This window comes from Nuphar pumila, chromosome 14, assembly GCF_984573655.1.
Source record: "Nuphar pumila chromosome 14, dmNupPumi1.hap1.1, whole genome shotgun sequence".
NCBI lineage: Eukaryota > Viridiplantae > Streptophyta > Magnoliopsida > Nymphaeales > Nymphaeaceae > Nuphar > Nuphar pumila.
In genome coordinates this window covers 7,339,489-7,361,193 of record NC_143262.1, presented here as the reverse complement: position 1 = coordinate 7,361,193, position 21,705 = coordinate 7,339,489, and the positions used below count along the sequence as shown (strand labels likewise).

At 38.2% G+C, this 21,705-nt stretch overlaps 2 protein-coding genes and 1 non-coding gene across 4 annotated transcripts; 1 reads left to right on the top strand and 2 right to left on the bottom strand.

Annotated features, from left to right (window-relative positions):
- Window positions 1-538: 538 nt before the first annotated feature.
- Window positions 539-5,379, top strand: LOC149816219 (uncharacterized). Of its 2 annotated transcripts, none has more exons than XM_089987259.1 (5): window positions 539-956; window positions 1,910-1,984; window positions 2,156-2,295; window positions 3,391-3,528; window positions 4,971-5,379. In XM_089987259.1, the coding sequence occupies exons 1-5, from the start codon at window positions 671-673 to the stop codon at window positions 5,175-5,177; spliced, it is 846 nt and encodes a 281-aa protein (XP_089843385.1). In that variant the 5' UTR covers window positions 539-670; the 3' UTR covers window positions 5,178-5,379. The 2 variants fall into 2 exon arrangements, with proteins under 2 accessions (XP_089843385.1, XP_089843386.1); XM_089987260.1 differs by lacking the exon at window positions 539-956 and adding an exon at window positions 1,654-1,731.
- A 2,482-nt stretch (window positions 5,380-7,861) lies between these two features.
- On the bottom strand, window positions 7,862-10,700 carry LOC149816218 (uncharacterized). Its single transcript, XM_089987594.1, has 2 exons — window positions 10,215-10,700; window positions 7,862-9,362 (listed from the first exon to the last, which is right to left on the bottom strand). The coding sequence occupies exons 1-2, from the start codon at window positions 10,587-10,589 to the stop codon at window positions 8,229-8,231; spliced, it is 1,509 nt and encodes a 502-aa protein (XP_089843720.1). The 5' UTR covers window positions 10,590-10,700; the 3' UTR covers window positions 7,862-8,228.
- An 87-nt stretch (window positions 10,701-10,787) lies between these two features.
- TRNAW-CCA (transfer RNA tryptophan (anticodon CCA)) lies at window positions 10,788-10,859 on the bottom strand. Its single transcript has one exon. It is a non-coding gene; the product is annotated as a tRNA-Trp (tRNA).
- Window positions 10,860-21,705: the final 10,846 nt, after the last annotated feature.

Sequence of the window (21,705 nt, the reverse complement as noted above, 5' to 3'; positions counted from 1 at the left end):
ATGAGATCTGAATCCAATATGGATGGAATCGTGCTTGATTAATCCAAATCCAGTATATGCAATAGATCGGAATCTGAGATCACATCTGATTGAGATCCGATGATGTAGGATTTAATCTGGATCCCAAATGTAGACGGTACTTTTGGATCTGGTAAAAGAAGGCTAAAAACTATAAATAGATCGGATTTGACCCAGATTCAATAGGATTTGACATAAAACGCCGATCCGTAAATGAATCTGAATCACACGCTCGGATCTTATTTAAGGATATGTATGACGACGTATCATGTATCCAAAGATAATGTTTGATTCAGAACAAAGCGATCCAATTTCACCCCTACCCATTCCCAAAATGGGGAAAGAAAAAGACGAGATAGTTACGTGTAATCAGGAAGATATCCGTACGTCAAGCCCATCGATTCACACGCAGAAAAATAATAATTACACAGGCAGCGGAAGAGCTGGCAAGCTGGTTTTTGAAATTCAAAATCTTGTCATGGGAGTATTTTTTCAAACAAAAACCACAATTTCAGATATTGGGCTCCATTTTTCCTGGTTTTGCTTGTACCGGTTTCTTCTCTCTGCACGATTCTTTTGCATTCCAATGAAGAAGAAGGAGCCGTAGCGTAGAACAACCACCCACCACCAATCTCTCTCTCACTCTCAGAATATGAACAACCTGAGGGCGGTTTGTCGCCCCTACATGGTGTCTTCCTTCATAAGTTGGAAGGTAGAGTTGAACCAGCTGCGGTCGTCGGCCTTCTTTTCTCGATTCCCCAACTCCCCCTCCTCCTCTGCTTCTTCGACGTCTCGCATCTCTTTCTTCGACCCTCTCTTTTTTTTCCAACATGGTCACCCACGGAGGGTCGAGCTGTCGTGTCGCTCTGGCTATCGGCGGACCTTCGTTAGTAGAGCCACCAAGTGGGATTCCGACAAGTCCCCCTATGATACTCTCGGTAAAATTTCGGACCCTCTCTCTCTCTCTCTCATTGGTTGGTTTTGGTTCGTGTATGTTTGGGTTCGTTGAATCGAATGTAAATCGATTCTAACTTCATAAATTCATCAAAATCATCGTAGTCTTTAATGCAATCCTTGATTCCAATTTCACCCAATTCTTCCATGGATCCAAGCGCACCCTAGCTGATCAGTCGCCTATTTGTTTGTGTAAGACTGTCGCGCCAAAGGGAAGAAACGCCGAAAATCCTGAAGGAAGTGTGATAGAGATGCAAACCCAATGCTTTCAACTGTGAGAAATTGTTTGAAAATAGTTGATATATGCAAAAAATTGGCAAAACAAAGAGGAAAACTTGTGGTGATCCTTGACAAAATTTTGTGGGGAATGCGTTGGATGGGATTTTGATCCCCATATCTGAAAATGAAAAATAGGATCGACAATTATGATGAATCTTTAGCATCTTCTACGTGATGCTCTTGAGCCAGGTTATCTAATGGTTGACGGAATTATAGGATACTGTCCTACGTATGCAGAATTCGTGAAGATAGAAAAAGTTTGGAGCATATCTGAGATTAGGAGAAGCAGGTATGAAATTTTGAAAAATCTGGGAAGTGATGATATTAATAAGCGTTGAACATCATAAAGTGAAGTATGCAGTTGCCTAAATGGATGGCTGAGGCAAGCTTATGCCTTGAGAGAAAGATGGCCCTATTAATGAACCGTGTTTGGTAGTTGAATCCAGGAAATGAACATGATAGCTGGGACCTTTACTCTTGGTGAGTGTCATTATCCTTGATATGCTGCACTTATGCAATCTCTTGTTGATTTATCCTCTAAACTTCAGGTTTTAACCGTAAAATTCGTGTGCCCATCATCTACTGGTTTACTATGTAGATATTAACCGTTTATATATTAGTTAGGACTGAATGATACTTTGTTATTCTTGATTTACAGAACTGGAAAGGGATGCTGATGAGGAGAAGATAAAGTTTGCTTACCGACGATTAGCAAAATACTACCACCCTGATGGTCTCTCTCTCTCTCTCTCTCTCTCTCTCTCTCTCTCTCTCTCTCTCTCTCTCTCTCTCTCTCTCACACACACACACACACACACACACATGTGAGGGTTAGCTGTTTCGAAATATGTTTTTGCATTGTTGCTGGATAGTACGTAATTTTATATTCTTTTTTTATCCGTAGTTTATGATGGTAGAGGGACACTAGAAGAAGGGGAAACTGCTGAAGCTCGCTTCATTAAGATTCAAGCAGCATATGAGTTGCTCATTGATGAGGAGAAGCGCCGACAGTATGATAATGAACACCGAGTGAATCCCATGAAGGTAGAGGTTTATGTTTACTGCAATATACACTGTCAAGTTTTCCTGTGACTGAATTTCCTTTGATCAGTCACCATCAAGCAAATTCTGTCAAACTGTCAGGTTAAATGAGAACAAAATTAACTATAAAAGTGACAGACATGGTAAAGAAAACACAAGTTTTTTAGTTGGTTGTGTTTCTAACTTTCTACATCTATCTTGGGGCTATCAATTTTGGTTTGACTCTTGGGATATTGCTGTTTCAAATTGATGAATATGATGATAATCTTCAAATCTTAGAAGTAGCTAAAACAGCGGGGCAATGTTTATGGTTGGAAAATTAAATTTCCATAGTATGGTTAACCATCATTAGATGGGTAATTGGCAACAAAGAAGGGGCAAAGAGATCAAATGATCAGCTGTTTAAGTGCTGGATGGGTGAACCAGCACTATGGGGCCTTTTATGTCTCAAAAATGAAAAAAGGGAAATCAATGCAACATAAGTTGCACGGATAGCGTATTGTGTGATATGCCCCATATTGAGGTGTATTGTTTGATACACTCATATCACTATACGAGTGTGTATCGTATCATTTTTTTTAGGCCCCGTTTGTTTCATTCTCATGTATAGGAAAGGCTTTCCATGGGAATGGGCACATATTTCTAAAAAACCTGTCAGCTCAGCCTTCCCATATGAAAGCTTTCACAGGAGGAGGTATGAAAGGATTTACACATAAAAAGTGGTAGGTGGTGGGAAAAACTGGGGCTCACTTGTGCCAGCATGGCACTTTTCCACTGTGATGATTTGATGTTTGTTTCATTCTTAGTGGGAAAGGTTTACTTCAGGGTTGCCAGCTCAGCACTTTCCCATGTAAGTTGCATGAAACAAACGTGGCCTTATGATATGTATCCTAGTGTATCATATGATATGGTATGAATATGATATTTACAACTTGGATTTAAACTATTATGACACATCCATATGTAAATAATATATCATGGTTTGTTCCTTTTGACTTTCTCACAAGCTGGATTTAATGAAGGATAAACAAAATGGAAGAAACTTGATAAACTTTTCCCTGCTGGAATAATCACATATCTGCACATTCCTTTCGTCAGGCTTCTCAAGCATGGATGGAATGGCTGATGAAAAAGAGGAAAGCATTTGACCAACGTGGTGATATGGCAATTGCAGCTTGGGCAGAGCAGCAACAACGTGAACTGAATCTCCGTGCTCGTCGTCTTTCACGGTCAAAGGTGAGACAACATTCCTAGTTGACCATTCCTGGACTAGGCCTTTACACTTTCAGTTAAAGATCTACTTAATGTTCAAAATATTTAATTATTGGAAGGCTATCTTATTATTTATCATGCTATGAAATTATGCATTAATCTGGCTGTGAATTTTTGTGGTTTGAAAGCTATCAGCTGAAAATTTTGTCCTTGTCTTCCAAAAGAAATGCCAAGATTTTGGGCAGATATTCCACTGGGTAGCTTGATGGGCTTGGCTCCGTATGTGCTGGCTTGGCTCGGGCTTGAGCCTGATTGACACGGCCTTTGGCTTGGTTAGATAACCCACTGGGCTAGAATGAAACCTATGGTGCAGCTTCTTTTACTGTGGGCTGTGTGCAGCCCAGTTACATATTGGTCTCCAGGCTCCTGTAAGGTCCTGAACTGGTCCTAGGATAAGGTAGTGGATGTGCCCGTCTATTTTTCTCTGGCACATTGTGCCTGTGTGGTCGAAATCAAGACCTATCCCACCTATTCTGCTGTTTAGTGGATGTGCCTGCCTATTTTTGCCCTGGCACGTTGTACCTTTGTGGTTGAATTCAAGACTTATCCTGCCTGTTCTGTTTTCCATTCCCTGGCCATGCTTTCTCATATTCATGGAAAATAAACTTACATACTGCTTCTTGTTGCTGTTTTCGCTGACCTCTAGCCATTTGAATTTTAAGATCATATATGTTGAGTATCAATTAGCGGCAACAAGCGTTGCAACTGCATATGGTGTCATTGGGCAACCACACAGTTTAGTAGCAGCAGCTAGAATACAAATCATGTTTTGTCCTTGGACATTCAACTTTTGTTATATTTTCAAAAGAAAGATTGGGCATTTGTCATAAGCTTTGACAATGCCTTGTTTGGTCATCAAGTGGCCTGCTATGTCACATGGGTGCGGGTGCGGCATAATTTTAAAAAATTTGGATACGGGGACTCGGCTATATATATTAAAATATATATATATAATAATATATCCAAACAAGGCATTGTCGTAAAAAGATCATTTTTTTTTGTTTTTTTGCCGTAAAAATGGACATTTTTGGACTCGGTCAATGTTGACCGAGTCCAAAACAAGAACGGACTCGGCCTCGACTCGTTGACCGAGTCCGACTCGTTGTTGACCGAGTCCGGGCCATGTCCGAAGCCGCACCCGTGTCGGGGCATGTCGACTCGGGTGTGGCGCCTCCCTAGCCGAGTCCCTGTGACTTAGGTGGCCTGAAATTTTCATGTTTTTTGAAAAGGTTATCTAAATTTCATGAATGATCTATGATCACAAACATTTAACTATATTTGTGTAATTTCAATGGTGATAATCACTGAAATGCAGCTATGTAAACTAAACTAATATCAAAATATGCTTAGAAAAATGATGTTTGGCAATACATTCACTAAGATGAATAAATGTGGTACCTTTTCAGATTGATCCCGAGGAGGAGAGAAGGATATTGGCAAGAGAAAAGAAAGCATCCAGGGAGAACTTCACAAATACTCTTAAAAGACATACACTTGTGTTGAAGAAAAGGGATTTAATGCGGAAAAAGGCTGAGGAAGAGACAAAGAAAGTTATAGACCGCCTTCTAGCAGCAGAGGGTCTTGAGCTTGAAGGCGGCGATGATGGACTTTGAATCATATTCTTTTCTAGAAGGAAATGAAGAGGAAATCTCAACAAGCTTTCCGTGTAAATACGCTGTTTATTTCTTGAAGTGTTTCATTGGTTCTATTTGCTTCAAGCTTAGACTGTACATATATTTCAATTTGTGAAATTCATATAAAGGACAAAGAAAAAGAAAAGAAAGGAAAGGAGAATGGAAAGGCAGCTTTGTGTCATTGACTGTTCGTGGTGCCTCGTTCGTTTGTATTGGATGGTAGAAGTAAATGCCTTCACAAAAGTAGAATTGATAAAACCAAAATAAATTTATTGTACTTCTGATGGAAGATTTGGTTGGTTGTCTAGCGATTCATTGTTTCGACCATATGCTACACTGCTGAGGACATGTTTTTGTCTTTTATTTTCTGGGAAGCCATAGTTTTTGGTCGACAATGATCATAAAGTTGCTAGCTTCAGTCAGGAAGCAACTAAACGTTCAAATATATGTGCAAACAATGTCCATTAGTGGAAAAAAGAAGGAAATTTTAACATCAAGGATGTGATTGACAATCAGATTTGGATTCAGTACACAGTTTTGTGGTCAAGTCTAAATCCAACAGATAATCCAACCTGATTACAGATAAAAGTATCCAATTAGCTAATCGATCTAGATTCAGTATGACGTTTCTCATCCCACTCTGAATCTGATTAGGTCAGATTCAGTAATGCCAGATCTGAACTGAATCCAACTGGTTTATATCCCTGGTGAAAGCTGGGGGGATTTCTGTATCAACTGTAATTCAAATGCAACATGATTCTCGACTCCGTGGAATTGGCTTCCAGCCAAGATAAAAAGTGTGTGCATCCGTGCATATATGATCAAAGACAACTTGAAAGAAAAAGGAGCCATGTGATACCTGGTGCAATATAACCAATAACAATACCAAAGATCAACATATGCAGTCATACTGTCCGCTTCTGAATAACCATGGGGAAGATATTCCATTGCGCAAGCTACTTTTCTCATAAGTCTATCAAAAATTAACTTTCTTTGAGGATTCAATTCTGAAGTGGGTTTAAATTAGCTGCAAAATGAAGAATTCTCTCTCTCTCTCTCTCTCTCTCTCTCTCTCTCTCTCTCTCTCTCTCTCTCTCTCTCTCTCTCTCTCTCTCATCCTAAAGGGTGCATGATTTCCTCAAGACTCAGCTTTAAGGTTAGCAAAAGCTAATAGCAGGGAATCTCCGGTAATCTATTGAATGAAATATCCAAATAGTTGAGACGAGAAATCCCTTCAAATTACCCCGTAGCCCAATGCGATCGAAATCAGATGAACATCTAAAAATTGGACTGACTTTGACACTATCATCTTGAGTTGAGACCTTGATATCTGAAATGTGAACTGCCTCAGTCGCGTCAAAGTATACTTATGCAACTACGATTAACTATAGACCAAGAACATCCAAATTCTCTTCAAATAAAGTGCCTACCTTCCTATTAACATTGTGTTTTGGTGGTGGTGTGGTAGTGATTGTTGAAAACCATATGCCTGAATCAAAATCAAGGGATCTGTCACCTGCAGAAAACAAGAGAAAAGACATGCATACAAGTGAAGGCAACAAAGCAGGTGGTTCCAGGGTCGAACGAGATAGCTGGATGGTGAGGTTAAACTATCATAATCAAGGGGTCTCAGTTCGAATCCACAGGGGTTATCCCCCAGATTGCCAATCACGAAAAAAAAAGGAAAAGTTCCGTATTAAAATGCCAGTCATTTCATATACATTCCAGTACACGGAGTTCTGTGGAAAATATTCATTTTGAGAATTCCAAAATTTTCCATTGTTATACAGATGTTCTTTCTCCATTTTTCATAATTGAAGCATAAAACATAGTGAAAGCAAAGTCAACTCAATTCCAAATATACAAGGTGATAAAGAGGAGAAACAATAAAAGAAAGGAAGCAACAGTAAAAAGCAGCAGCATAATTGATGGGGAAAAGGGTCCCTGATATGGTAATGGAACGGCTTATGCTTCCATGGTAAAATGTAATAGAATCGCATGGAACACTCTAGTACTTCCTCCAAGTTTAACATGACATTGCAATATGGCTTTTAATTGACAATCTGATGGAGTCATGTAATTATAATAATGAGATTTGCTTATATTCATTTAATAACAAGTTACGATGCATCATATTATTAGGAAGCAATACCCAAATGGCTATTTATTTGGAAACTGTACTAGAAATTATATTCATACCAAGCATCAAATGGCCTTGAGATGAAACCTTCATCTCCAAGAGCGAAAATCCCCATGTAATTCAAAATTTAAGAAGAAATAAATGAGAAACGAGAGTGAAAAGATACAAGGCCATTTGCATTAGGAACAATTTTTAGTACTCCTGCAGCCATTGAAACATTTAAGTGAATATGAGGAGTGAACCTCTTCTATTGTATTTTCTTTCCTCTAAAGGAAAATAAATGACTCAAGTAAAGAAGCAGTGTTGAATATTTCACTGTGCTTGTTCAAGACAGCACCTACTTTATCATTTGTCAGGGAAACAAGATTATTAAACGCATGCACTAGTTTCAGCTTTAAGCAAAAATAATTCAATATCGAGACACCCTTTATCTTGCAAGTGACAAACAAAAAAGATGAAATTTATCAAAGAGCAGTGCCTGTGAACCCTGGAGAACAAGGAAAAGAAATTTCCTCTAAATCGATTGAGAAGCTGAAAATTATGTATTACAATGTTTGAAGTAGATATTTTCTCACAACACGATCACAAAACTAAAATACAACCTGAAACCAGATGATGAATTGATGATCTACTTCATCACCTTGCATTATGATGTAAGACCATTGATAAGTTAATACCCTAGATAGGCTGTTGTTTCCATTTCTCAGTGTCCAGTATGGACTGAGTTTCTGCTGCACTCCTTTAAGCAGGATATTATTCTTTTTGAAAAACAAGAAAAGCATTCAAACTCATCCATTACAGCATGCTAAATTTGCAGCTATTAGAATGGCCTACACAATTATGAGTTGATTTGCAGCAAGTGCAGACAAAATTTCATGAAAGAAATGATATTATTCACATAGTACAGTTAAGTCCTTTTGATTACTCGGTTCTAATGAACGTGCATTCTGTACATCCTTGTCAGAGAGAGACGCAGTCTCTGAAGATGTTAGGGCTCCCAATGCCTCTAGAAAGAACTTCTTGTTTGGAATAACACCATCACTATCCATCTGCTTAAGCAATTTCTGAAGAAGATCTTTCATGTTGCCCTTTGTGTAAGCTTTATAAAGAAGTCTATATGTTGAAGCATTAGGAAGCAAACCTTTTGTACGGGCATATTCCAAGAGCAAGTCCGCTTCGGTTGGCAAACCATTATTACAGTAGACATCAAGCATGACATTCAGTGTTGAAACATGCAACTCTTTACCCGAATTCAACATTTCAGAAAATATTTCTCTAGCTCTGGAAATGTTATCACAATATCCATATGCTGTGATCAAGCTTTCATATGTGATATAACTGGGTGCAGAACCTAGTTCTGCTATCTTCTTGAAGATGTACTCTACTTTGTCTCTTAGCCGAGCTTTTCCATAATTGATTATCATCGAGTTGAAAGTAGGCAGTGTGGGCCTCTCTTTCGACCGCAGTAGGCTCTTAAAGACTTGCTCCATCTTGTCAAAAGCCTGCCTCTTTCCATAAGAATCAATAAGTAAATTATATGTGATTATATCTGGTCTACATTCGTGGCTCTTCATACGTTTTAATACAGCCTCCATTTCTGTAATCATTCCATTCTTTCCGTATGCGTCCATAACACCATTGTAGGTATAAACATCGGCTGAAACAATACTTCCCTCAAGATCTTTAAACAAGGCTTCCACTTTATTAACATCCCCAGACTGAGCATATGCCCTCAAGAGAATGTTGTAAGTTACAACATTGGGCTTGCACCTTTCCATGCCCTTCATCTTTTCAAAGTATCCATGAGCCTTTGCCAGAGCCTTGGTTTTATCCCTGGAATGTAAATGTGCAGTAATCAGTGCATTATATACAGACGTATCGGGCCGACAACCACTACTACGCATCTCAGAGAACAGCCACATTGCCATTCTGGTCTGGCCCTTCTTCCCCATTACAGATATCAACTTGGAGTAAACCCCGTTATCTGCAATATACCACCTCTGCTTTTGCATCCACCTGAACACCTGGGAGCAGCTCAGAAACGTCATCATACAACCACCAAAAGACTGCTTACAAAGAAAAGAGAAAAAATGTTCTTGATCGAATTTCTGATAAAGCTCAGAGTAAGTCAAACAAAAAGGATGCTAGATTTCCACACACTTAGGGCCTGTTTGGATGCAAATCTAGAAATCTAATTTTCTGGTCTTTTGCATTTTGGGGTTTCTTTAACTTATGTTTTTAGAAATTCTGAAAAATTTCCTGTTTTCATTCTTCAAACTATTGGATGGATTTAATGTTTTCAGGGTTTTTTAAAGTTCTGCAAATTCTGCATATCTCATTTTATTGACCAATCACCAGAAAATTAAAATTCTAGAACTTTTGTTTTTTAATATCGAATTTATACAGATAGATAAGCCTAACCAAAACAGGCACTTCAAGTCAATTTCTGTTTCTACGGTTATTCAGAAGAATTGTCGCACAAAAGCCTTTCTTTTCAAAAAGAAAACAGCAACTGATTTGCTTGGTAAGTTGGTTCACCCACTTGACCAGATAAATGGGATAAGTTGGGATATCTCATTCTATATAAGTGGGTGCACCCAAAATCTAGACACCCCAAACAAGCAACATAAAATTGCCCAAAAGAAAGCGAAAGCGTGGCGACTCCCTAGGGGCAAAGGGTAAGCCCTCCTCGGGCAGTTTCTCCGTGTAAATATATATAAACAAAGCTAAAAGGAAACAAAAAAAATACCGTAAAAGATAACAGAAATGAGATTTAAGACCAAAAAAGACTAATTAAAAGAGAAGAAGAAGTAGAAGAAGAAAAAAGGGGAACAATAATGAAGAAAAGAGAAGCACCAAGAAGATGGGCACTTTACCTCGAGGCACTGAAGCCATTTATCCCTCTTCCCGAGCTCTTCGAACAGCAGGAAGCAGTGCTCGGTCCGAATGAGCTTGACATACTTCTGCAACACAGACAGGAGGGGCTTCTCTCCATTGAAATTTTTCAGCAAGATCCGAACGAGGCCTTCTGCTTCTGATTCTAGTTTTGGGGTCTTTGCAGCCCTCCGCTTGGCTCTGGTGTGAGCGCAATCGATTCTTTTCTTGATGGGTGGTGGCAGAAACACGTTAGGAACAGATGGGCAGTGAAGGGATAACCCTGTGACCGTTCTGTGTGGCCTTAGGAAGGATGGCGTTGGAAGGGGAGTGAGGTGCTGTGGGGTGGTAAGAAGGAGGGCTAGATTTGGAGGCATTTTGGTGGGTTTCTCTGTGCGTTGGGGAAGTTGGTCATGGTTTGAGGTTTAGAGAAGGTGCAGAGGACAGCCGCATGGCTAAGGAAATCGATAGAGCTCGTTCGGATACTTTACTAGGCTGAGGAAATTATTTTCCGGATGAGAAAACGGCCGAAAAAAAGCAGAAAAAGACGAAAGAAAAAAAGCAGATCGGGATCTTGAACCCGACGTGAATCGAACACGCAACCTTCTGATCTGGAGTCAGACGCGCTACCATTGCGCCACGGATCCACTTGTTATTCATTCAATCTAGTTTTTCTTATTTGATGTTTTAACAAACAAAATTTTTCAAATGTATTTTTGTACCACTTTGACGTTGCGATGAAAACAGTATTTTTAAGATAAGTAATATTTTAAAATACTGTTTTGTTTTCACAATGGCTATCCTGAGATCAGGTGCAATCACATTGCACACTTTGAGTGTGTTGCTGCACCGGACTGACCTCCATTTTTTTGGGTATGAGCTGCGAGGCCCAATAGAAGATGTTGGGCAGATCATATGCAGCAGCACACTAAAGTGTGCAATATGATTGCACCTGCCGTCCCTATCTTGATGAGACTGAGTCAGGGTTCAACCTTCATACCCTATGTCATAGGGATAAACCTCTAGCATCGTGTCATTTTATGTATTATTTTTAATGAATTTTTGGACCCGCTCTCGTGGTGATGTTCTTCACAAGTGCAGGAAAATGATAATTTGAAGCCGACTCAAATATAGTGAGATTTATAAAAAATCTTGCGATAATATCTTGAGAAATTGCCTGAAAGTTTAAAACGGTAATTTCTCTCGAGATTTTCAATCTGTGACAAATATCGCGATATTTACCATTATAGCAGATATTTATCGTGAGGTTTTCATTTTTAAATGTGTTTTATTATATTTTTTATTGCCAAGATTTTGCCAAAAAAATGCCAGATTTATGAAAAAAATCAAAATCTTCTGAATTTTTTTACTCCCGAGATTTTGCTGTTTTTAACTTTTGTCACTATGACTGTGAGTAACCTGACCCTAGAATAGGCACATAAAGTAACAAAACAGTTATCGAGGTGGGTCTAAAGTTAATTTTCAATGTGGAATCTCACCGAGACCTGGCTTCATCAAATAAACAATTGGATCATTTAATTGGGCCTGGTTTAGTTCCCGGATCACATGAGTCTCTGATGAAATTCCACTAGAGGGGGGGTGAATAGTGAAATACGATGCAGATCGATGAAATAAAAAATAAGGCAATAAAGCACAACACAATAAACACAGGATTTATACTGGTTCGGCCGAGTTACTGACCTATATCCAGTCCCCAAGTAAAACACTTGAGTCTTCCACTATAACATCCGAGTTACCGGATAAATAGTACAACACCCTCTTCTTCATAGGTCTACTTCTCTCAACAGAGAAGGGAAACACCATCTTCCTCAGAGGTCTACTTCTCTCAACAGAGAAGGGAAACACCCTCTTCCTCAGATGTCTACTTCTCTCAACAAAGAAGGGAAACACCCTCTTCCTCAGAGGTCTATTTCTCTCAACAGAGAAGAGAAACACCCTCTTTCCCAGAGGTCTACTTCTCTCAACAGATAAGGAATACAGTGAATAACAGAAAGTTTCAATACTTCCTATAGAACCTTCAGAATGATATGTAGAGTATGAATGCACGTATGAAGATTCTCAGAATGATCTTTTTCTTTTCTTACACACTCTTGTATTTTTCTGAGAGCTTTTCTTGACTTTTTCTCTTTCTTTTTCTCTTTCTTTTTCTAAGCTCTTTTCTCAGAGTGTCGAGCAGGAATTTTTCTCGTTGAAAGCTTGCTTGTCTTTTCACACTATTGTGTTTGTATATATATAGTCTTAAGAAAACTAGTCGTTGTCTTTTTGAAATAATTGTCCTTTTGGGATATGAGAAGGTCATTTCAAAAACAACTTAGTGTGAAAAAGATAAGTGTACTATATTGCTTTTTCAAAAAGTCTTCTTTCCATACGAAGTATTTTTGGAGTACACTATTCGTTGGTGTATTTTAAATGAGTTATTCTTTGTATTAGGTCTTTTCTCATAATAAATGTTCTGTAGTATTTTTGAACGTTGAAGTGTAGTTTATCATATAGTTTTGTCTTTACTCAATTTAATGGTTTGTAGTACATTGAACGTTGGAATATATTCTATCATGTAATTTTGTCTTTACTCAATTTAATGAATATTAGTATATTAATATTTTTCTTACAAGTCGTCACTTATAATAAATGTATGTAAGTGTGATAAATGTTTGTTGAGTACTTTATTTATAAATGGTCATTTTTTTAAAAGCTTTTTGGAATAGCATTTAATGTTTACAGAAGGAATGATGACTTTAAGTAAGTCAACATTCTTGAGTGTGGGTTTTATTTATAAATAAATAGTCTTTCTCAAATGCTTTTTGAGGTGGCATTTAATGCTTAAAGAAATAAATGGTCATTTCTTATTTTAATAAAATAATATTTATTTTCTCAAATCATCAATTCTAAAATGAACGGTTGTGAAGTACACAAAATGCTTGAGTAATACTTATATTACAAATAGTCATTTCTCAAATAAATGTGTGTGTATTATATTTTCATAATTTGTCTTTTCTTACATAAATGTTTATGTATTATGAACCAAAATTTCTTACGTAAATATTTGTGTATTATGAACTAATGCATTTTATCTTTTCTTACATAAATGCTTATGTATTATGTACATCTTTTCACATTTTGTCTTTTCTTACATAAATGCTTATGTATTATGAACCAATACATATTTTCACATTTTGTCTTTTCTTCATAAATGCTTATGTATTATGAACCAATACATCTTTTCACAATTTGTCTTTTCTTACATAAATGCTTATGTATTATGAACCAAAATTTCTTACGTAAATGTTTGTGTATTATGAATTAATTCATTTTGTCTTTTTCTTTCATATTTGAAATCATTAGCTTTTATATCTTTTCAAGTTGTCTTTTTCATAAATGCATGTTAGAAGGTACAATTAATGCTTTTGAAATCATGAGCTATTATATCTTGTCAAAATGTTTTTTTCATAAATGCTTATAAGAAAGTACAATTAATGCTTTTGAAATCATGAGCTATTATATCTTGTCAAAATGTCTTTTTCATAAATGCTTGTAGGAAGTACAATGATTTGTTTCAAAAAAGGTGTTTTTGAAATGCTACAATATATATAACGTATTCTTTTATGAAAGCTTAACTTTTTGTAAATAAATGGCTTGTATGATTTCAAAGCATATAGTCTAATATGAAATATGCATGCTTCTGAAGGTTCTGTTACATATGACCCTAAAGAAGAAAAAAATCTTCATCTTGAGGTAGCCGATCTTCTTGGATAATCTTTATGAATGTATGGCCCATCAAGCTTTTTCTTCAGAGTAGTATGATTGCATCAAATAGTTGCACTTGATCAAGTTGTCTTCACTCTTCTTAAGTGAAATAACCTTGCATCAAATACTCGTTAAATACATAGCACATCATATCCAGTCATAATATAACATATTCAGTTTCACATATGAAAGCATATCATATTTATCATATCTCATGAAAGCATATAATGTATTTATCATGTATTTATCATGTATCATATATATGCATCATGAAAGCATATCATATTTATCATGTATCATCAAAACATAGTTTCTCAACGTTCTCCCCCTTTTTTATGATGACAATATATGCTCCCCCTGTCAATAAGCCATATATATTATGATGATTTAAATATGATATCAGAAATAAAAAAATGCACAGAAATAGTAATCATAAAAAACACGAGAATTAACATAAAAAATTTGTGTATACTTCATGTGTATGAGATAAAGAGTTAAACGTTTTTCTCCTACATAGGAGAGGTAGGTTTTCTCTCCCCCTTTGTCATTGACAAAAAAGAGGGATCAGAGTCGAAGAGTTAATATTATAGACCAGGTTGAAGCAAGTTGAGAGTTGAAGACAACAAGTCAAGAAATGGATTTCAAAAAATACATGGGGCGATCCATTGTTTTGAGACAGAGTAAAGAAGGAAGTGAGCTCAATTCATGTGAGAGAGATGAATAGAGATAAAGTCAAGCTGAAAAGACATAATGAGAAATTTTAAGTTGGGTGTATGAAGAGAGTGATGACAGACATGGATTTTCAAATAAGACATGGATAGAGAAGATGACAAAAATAATTAATGACTGATATGAGATGAAAGAGATAAAGAAATGTCATGATTGCTTATTTAATATATAAATAGTTTTTATGGATAGACATGAAAGAAAATAGGTCATAGGGTGATCATGTGATGTGTACTTTGAAAGATATGACATTTTTGAAAGAAAAGAATGACTTACAAAATGTGTCATGATTAATGTGTTTTCATATTTGTAATTTTTATGAGTATATGTAAATATGAGAAGGACACACTTTGACTTTGAATAGTGGTAAGAGAGATGATGAGACAAAAAGAGAAAGAGTCAAAAATATATTCGAAAAAAAATAAGAATTGATGAATGATATATTAAAAAATAAGAATAGACATGAAGAAGTCGGATTCAAAAATCTAAAATATATAATAAAAAAAATGTATTCGAGAGATGAAATGAGGAGACAAAAGATATTCATGAGTGCAGAGTAATAATTGCTTATATAAGAAGTATTTTTATGGATATGTGTGGAAGGAGTAAGAGTAGACATAAAGAAAAGTGAGATGACATATATGGATTTTCGAGTAGGATAGGAATAAAAAAACAAGAAAAAAATCATGATTGATATGAGATGAAAGACATAAAATAAAGTTATGATTGACATGAATTAATGTTTATTTGATAAACATATTTTTAAAGAAACTCGATTGGAGGAAGTTCATAGTTTTTAGAGAATAAAGTTAAGTTTTAAACTAGTAAAGGAGTCAAAATCACGGATTGAAAAGAATGGAGGCTCAATTCGTATGAGAGAGAGAGAGAGAAGGATGGTACTAAAGGTACTAATGAAAAGAACATTTAATAATTAAAAGATAAGATGAAAGACAAGTTTGTCGAGAAGGAGTCTTTTATGCATTTTTTTTTATAGAAAAGTGTGAAAGATGATAGGACAAAAAGTAGATTGTACTTTGAGAGATAGAAAAAAAAAATGACATAAAGTCTTTGTTTTCAAGGTAACATGTGATGTACGTGAATACATGGACCCCTTTTTTTTTAACTTTGAAAAAGGTGGTGAATGGGATGAAGACAAAATAAAAATAATGTTATGTGATTAAACATTTTCAGACTAACTAGCAGAAGTAAAGAACGCACAGGGTGAAGCAACATCCATGTCATCCCTAAAAACATCTCCAATAAAAAATAATAATGAAAAAGAAAAGAAAAGAGAAGGCCCTCTATACCACAGATAGGGATAGCAGTGAACCGGGGGAAACAGGGCCCCGCCCCCACCTCGCCTCATTTGGATCGGGGATGGGGTACATGAAACGGGGAATAAACCCAAGATGGGGGATTAAAATAAAAACCCATGCAGGGATGAACTTACTCTTGCCTTTGTCTCGTCTCTGATTCTCGTTAATAAAATTACTATATATATAACCCTAACGTAAAACCCTTTCTCGAATATCTCATCTCCTTCCTCTAACGGGTTGCACGAGCTTTCATTTCTCTCCTCTCCTTCCTTTCTTCCTCTAACGACATAAGGCTGCAACTATGGAAGAACCGAGAAAATGGGGTTTCTCCTCGCCTCATTTGGACCGAAGATGGAAGACATGAAATGAAAAATAAACCCGGGATGAAGGCTAAAATCAAAACCCGTGCGGCAATGAAGACTGTGATGAAGGAAAAAATTTTGAGACGGGGCAGGGGTTGAGACCTTGTCCTCGGCCCCTACCTCTGTCCAGTGCCATCCCTAATGAGAGATCAATTTGGTCAACTTTTGAAATAAGAAAGGGGCAATTTTTTTTTTAGTGACTCACATTTTGCCTGATATTTTAGAAAGAGACCATTGTCCTCTGAAGATTTATGTGGACGAACTTTGCACTCAAATTGTCAAATAGTTGCTTGTGGCACAATGCCCTGTGATTACACCATGTTTTTTCAGCGTTAATGAAACTTTTAAAGTTCAATGATTGTTTTTACCTGTTTTCTTTCACCTTGAATCTTGTGAAAGTTGGTCACAAGTGTGAGCAACAATATCAGCTTCTACTTTCAGAATTTCTGCTTTCTCGCCTTCTTTCACCTTAAACTTGTGAAAGTTGGTCACAAGTGTGAACAACAATTACAGCTTCTACTTTTTAAATTTCTGTTTTCTCACCCATCACCGAAGTGATTGTTTTGGATTTGAATCTTGCACAGTTTCTACTTTCTCACATGTGACCATAGTGACAAAAGTTAAAAACGGCAAAATATCTGCACTAAAAAACTCTAGATATTTTGAAAATTTTCATAAATCTTGCATTTTTTTGCAAAATCTCAGCAATAAAAAATAAATTAAAATATAAAAATTTATAGATAAAATACATTTAAAAATAAAAATCTCACGATATTTGTCATGCTTTGAAAATCTCACAAGAAATTAAGTTTTAAACTTTCAAGCAATTTCTCGCGATATTATTGTGAGATTTTTATAATTCTCGCTATATTTGTCACTGAGCATGTGACCAAAGCCATCTCATGGCCTATTTATCCTTATAAAAAAATATCATTTTAACCGTTGGTTTGGAAAGGCGTGTAACACGTTTTGCCTATTTTGCTATGCAACCGGGACAGTTTCATCAATTTATCTAGGGGTGGCAATCCGGTCGGGTTGGCGGGTCGTGTCAGCGGGTTGGCGGGTCAGCATACCTCAACACGAACCCGACCCGTTTATTAAACGGGTAACCCGACACGACACGGTTAACCTGTTTAATAAATGGGTCGGGTCGAGTCGGGTAAACGGGTTGGTGGGTTAGTGGGCGGGTCGGGTAAACGGGTTGGTGGGTCGGGTTCGGGTAAACGGGTTGACCCACTTGCCTAACCCATTTATTAAACGGGTCAGCCGGGTTGGCATACCCCTAACACGAACCCGACCCGTTTAATAAACGGGTTAGGCAGGTCGACCCATTTACAACACGAACCCATTTAAGCCAAACCCGAACCCGCCTAAGAAGCGTGTTGGCAGGTCGTGTCAGATTTTGCCACCCCTAATTTTATCATATTAACTCATGGTTAAACTAACTGGGGGCTATATTTGAAAAGTTTAAGGGGGGCGTTAGCATATCCCATTCCGTAGTTTTCACCGCCTCTGAAATGGAATCGGACCCCTCCTCCCACGGGAACCATTTCCGCAGAAAACCCACCTCCTGCGTGTAAAATGGTATGCCACTTGAGGGTTTTCAGCGAAAATGCAAGATTCCACTGTTTGTGTCATCACTGTGGGCCCCACAGAAACCAATACCATCGCTGTGTTTTTTGAAAAAAACAACCCACTTTTCTTGACACACAAACGCGCCATAAGTGACAATTTGGGTCTCAAAATGTCCTATGCTAAAAAAGATGGGTCTCTTTTCAGAATGACAAGCAAAATAAGGAAATTTCTTAAAAAAAGAAACGGAAATTTTGTAAACTTGGACATTATTCAGGCTCTTCCATTACGATTCCTCAACCCAAACAATTTGTGAATATACAATGACTTACAACCCGGGCCGACACAGTCTGTATCGGATGGTCATGAGCTTTGTACCCGGCACGAACGGGGCCTAGGCCCGACCTGGTTGGTCAATGAGCTGGGTTTGACCAATCCTGGCACATCAATGGCCCAGACAAGCCAGTCCACTAAATGTGCCAGGCTGGCCCAGCCCGAATTTTTAGCTTAGAATGAAGATCAGACCTCAGGTGCTTTGCTTGAGACAGGGTTGGATAAAAACATGGGGTCCAAACCTTGATCCACGTAGGGTGTGTTTGTGTGAAGTGGAAGGAGGTTTCACATTATGCAAATGCGTCGGATCAGGGATGGAGGTTTTTACCAAGAGGGGCTCCACTTATCTGGCAGAAGCAGTTAGTGCATGTCTCCATGTGTTGGGACGTTGCAACTTCGAACTCCAAATGGTATGGTTATTTAACTGGTAGGGGTCTGCCTAACCCCAGCATTCTCTGTCCAAAAGTATGGAGGTTTTTCACCAACGGGGGCTCCACGTGGTCGGTAGTAAATATCAGTGCACGTCTCGTTGTGGTAGGACGTTGCAGGTTCAAAATTCCTACTGGTACGTTGAATAATAACTGGTGAGGGTCTGCCTAACCAGGCTCAGCTTTGGACGATTTTAGAGTACTAGGAACTAGGGATGGCAGTGGACTGGGGCCGAGGTGGGGGACAAGGTTTTCACCTCCGCCCTGTTTCAAAATCCGAACCTCCATCCCTTCCAGAGATGGATTTTAACCTCCACCGTTTCATGTCCTCCATCCCCGGTCCAAACGGGGGCGAGGCAGGGCGGGACCCATTTCTCCTTGGTCTATAGTCATCCCTTGAAGGATTGGGGATGGGACGGGGCGGGGATTGAGATGGGGACAGGGCAGGGCGGGGGAAAGCATAAGTCCATCCCTGCATGGGGATGGATTTTAACCTTCATCCCCGCCTCCATCCCCATTTCATGCCCTTCGTCCCCGGTTCAAACGGGGTGAGGCGGGCGCCGTTGTCCCCTGTCCACTGCCATCCCTACTAGGAACTGGCCTTTCTAAGAAAAGGGATATGTTGAAGGCCAAAAGCATTTCCTACTGTATATATATACCCAATCCTCTTAAGTTTAATAACTAGCAAAACTACATAAGGTTTCCTTACATGTTAGATAAGAGTAAGAGAAGAATAAACAGAAGGAAAAGGGGAAAAAATCGAGAGAAAACTAGAATTAGTAATTAAGATAGAGGTACATCCTATCAACTTGAAGGGACATGAAAAAATCTACCCTTACAAAGGCACCTATAGACCATGGGGCAAGGCTCCGCGATGGAACACTTGAAGCTGACGGTGACTCTTTTGCATGGGGAACATGCACCACATGCATGCGAGCAGTCCGGCAGGCTTGAACCAGTGACAAGATCCTCCAGATCTGCCTTGTTCTCTATTTTCCCCTCCTATATGCATGCAAAACAAAAGGTGCCAACATTAGAAAATATAAAATAGATCATTAAGGTCGACCAACATGTTCTCTATCCATGTTGAATTGGAAGGAAATTATAATAGATCTCCCTAACATCAGCAACCAACCCTTAACAAGAAAAACGAAAAACATCTTGCAGAATAAAATAAGTGGCAATGACTGCAAACACTTGGCTAGGGGGCAGGCACGTGAGGTGGTGCAAACCCTAGGTCATGTGTTCAAACCGCAGAGGAGGCATCCTTGTTGCATAAAAGGGGTAAGCCCATGGAGTTTTACGCTGCCAGGATAGTGATATAGTAGGGCAGGCAGAGCCAGCACGACGCCTATGATCCTGTGGGCGGTTTCTCCCTGTAAATATCAAAAGCTCAAACAGGGGGGCAGGTTATATGTCCACCCACACACCAACACGCACTGTAGCAACAGTGCATGTTCGGAGGAGAACATGCAACACCCTGTCCCCAAACAGCACTTTTTTCCCGCACCAGAGGCAAGGTGCACATTTCGTCCACCGAAAAAATCAAGTTTCTCCCAGGAGGAAAACTTTTCTCGCATTCCAAACACATCCTGAAGCAACGACCATGGCTCATCAAAGAATTTCTAGCACGCCAGGTCTCTCACTCTAGTGTAGTTTCCCAGCATGGACCTGGGGGAAAGGTTTCTAGCCACAGTTTTCTCCCCCTGCCGGTTGATTTATGATCTACTTGCTACCAGGCTCTGGGTTTCTCTTTCCCTGTATAGCTAAATTACTATACCAAAACGAAAAAAAGAAAAAATAAAGGATAATGAAAGGACTAGAGTTGCTCACCTTTACAATCACATGTTGCTCCTCCAAGGCCAAGTTGGTGCCTCTTTTCAAGCCTTTTGGGACCTCTATCAACAATTCCAAACAATTGTTAGCATCGACCAAAGCATAAACTAAAGCAAAACCAGGCTACAAATAGGTGAAACTTGAGCCTTTTTGGACTTCTAGCAACAATTACATGCAATTGTTAGCACCAACCATGCATGACATAAATCAAAGCAAATGCAAGCTCAAAAACGTGAAGCAGAGATCATGCTCACCAATGCACATCATGGGTGTGGTACTTCCCACTGTAAACCAAAGAATCGTAGTAACTAACATCATGGTGGCAATAAGCAAGAAGAAATTCTTCATATGTACTGCCTAGCCACTTGAGTGCTTGGGAATTTTGAAGGCAAAATAAATTGAGAAGGAAGACAGGGGGTGGAAAATATGAGGATTGTGAGGAGGATAGTGATCTTTGAGCATTGGAATTTATTCAAGAAGTTGTGGGATTTTGGTTTAAATAAAGATCACATGATTCATGATGAGTGCCTTTGTTACTCGCATGAACTTCTACTATCAAAATTGAGACAAGTTCCCTTTTGCTTTGCCTACTTTGTTTTCACTTGCAAGAGCCTCTGCTGCTTCGCGTGTGAGGATGTGTAGCGTGCACTACCAGTGAAGCTTCCTTTTAATGAACTCCACCAAACAATGCGTGAGGGTGACCTCTCGGTTTTAATGAAATTATGGAATCTGGTTTCCTAGTCATTGTTCCATATCCATCCACCAATTAGTTAGTGTGTAGGGCATTTAACAAATGTAACTCTTTTGTGGAAGCTCCACATGGATCCTGCAAGGAAATGGATACGGACCATGGAGTATATTGGACCAGCTCCAAACTGCAAACGATTCACAGCTTCCATTGGGCGAGAGCAGTGTGACAAATATCGTGAGATTTACGAAAATCTTGCGATAATATCGCGAGAAATTGCCTGAAAGTTTAAAACAGCAATTTTTCGTGAAATTTTCAAAATATCGCGGGATTTATGAAAAAAACATAAATACCGTGATTTAAACACGATATTTATGTTTTAAATGGCTATTTATCTCAAAAAAATTGTGTATTGTTATTTTTAAATAATTTTTATTAATATTTTCTTATAAAAAATAATTTTTAGA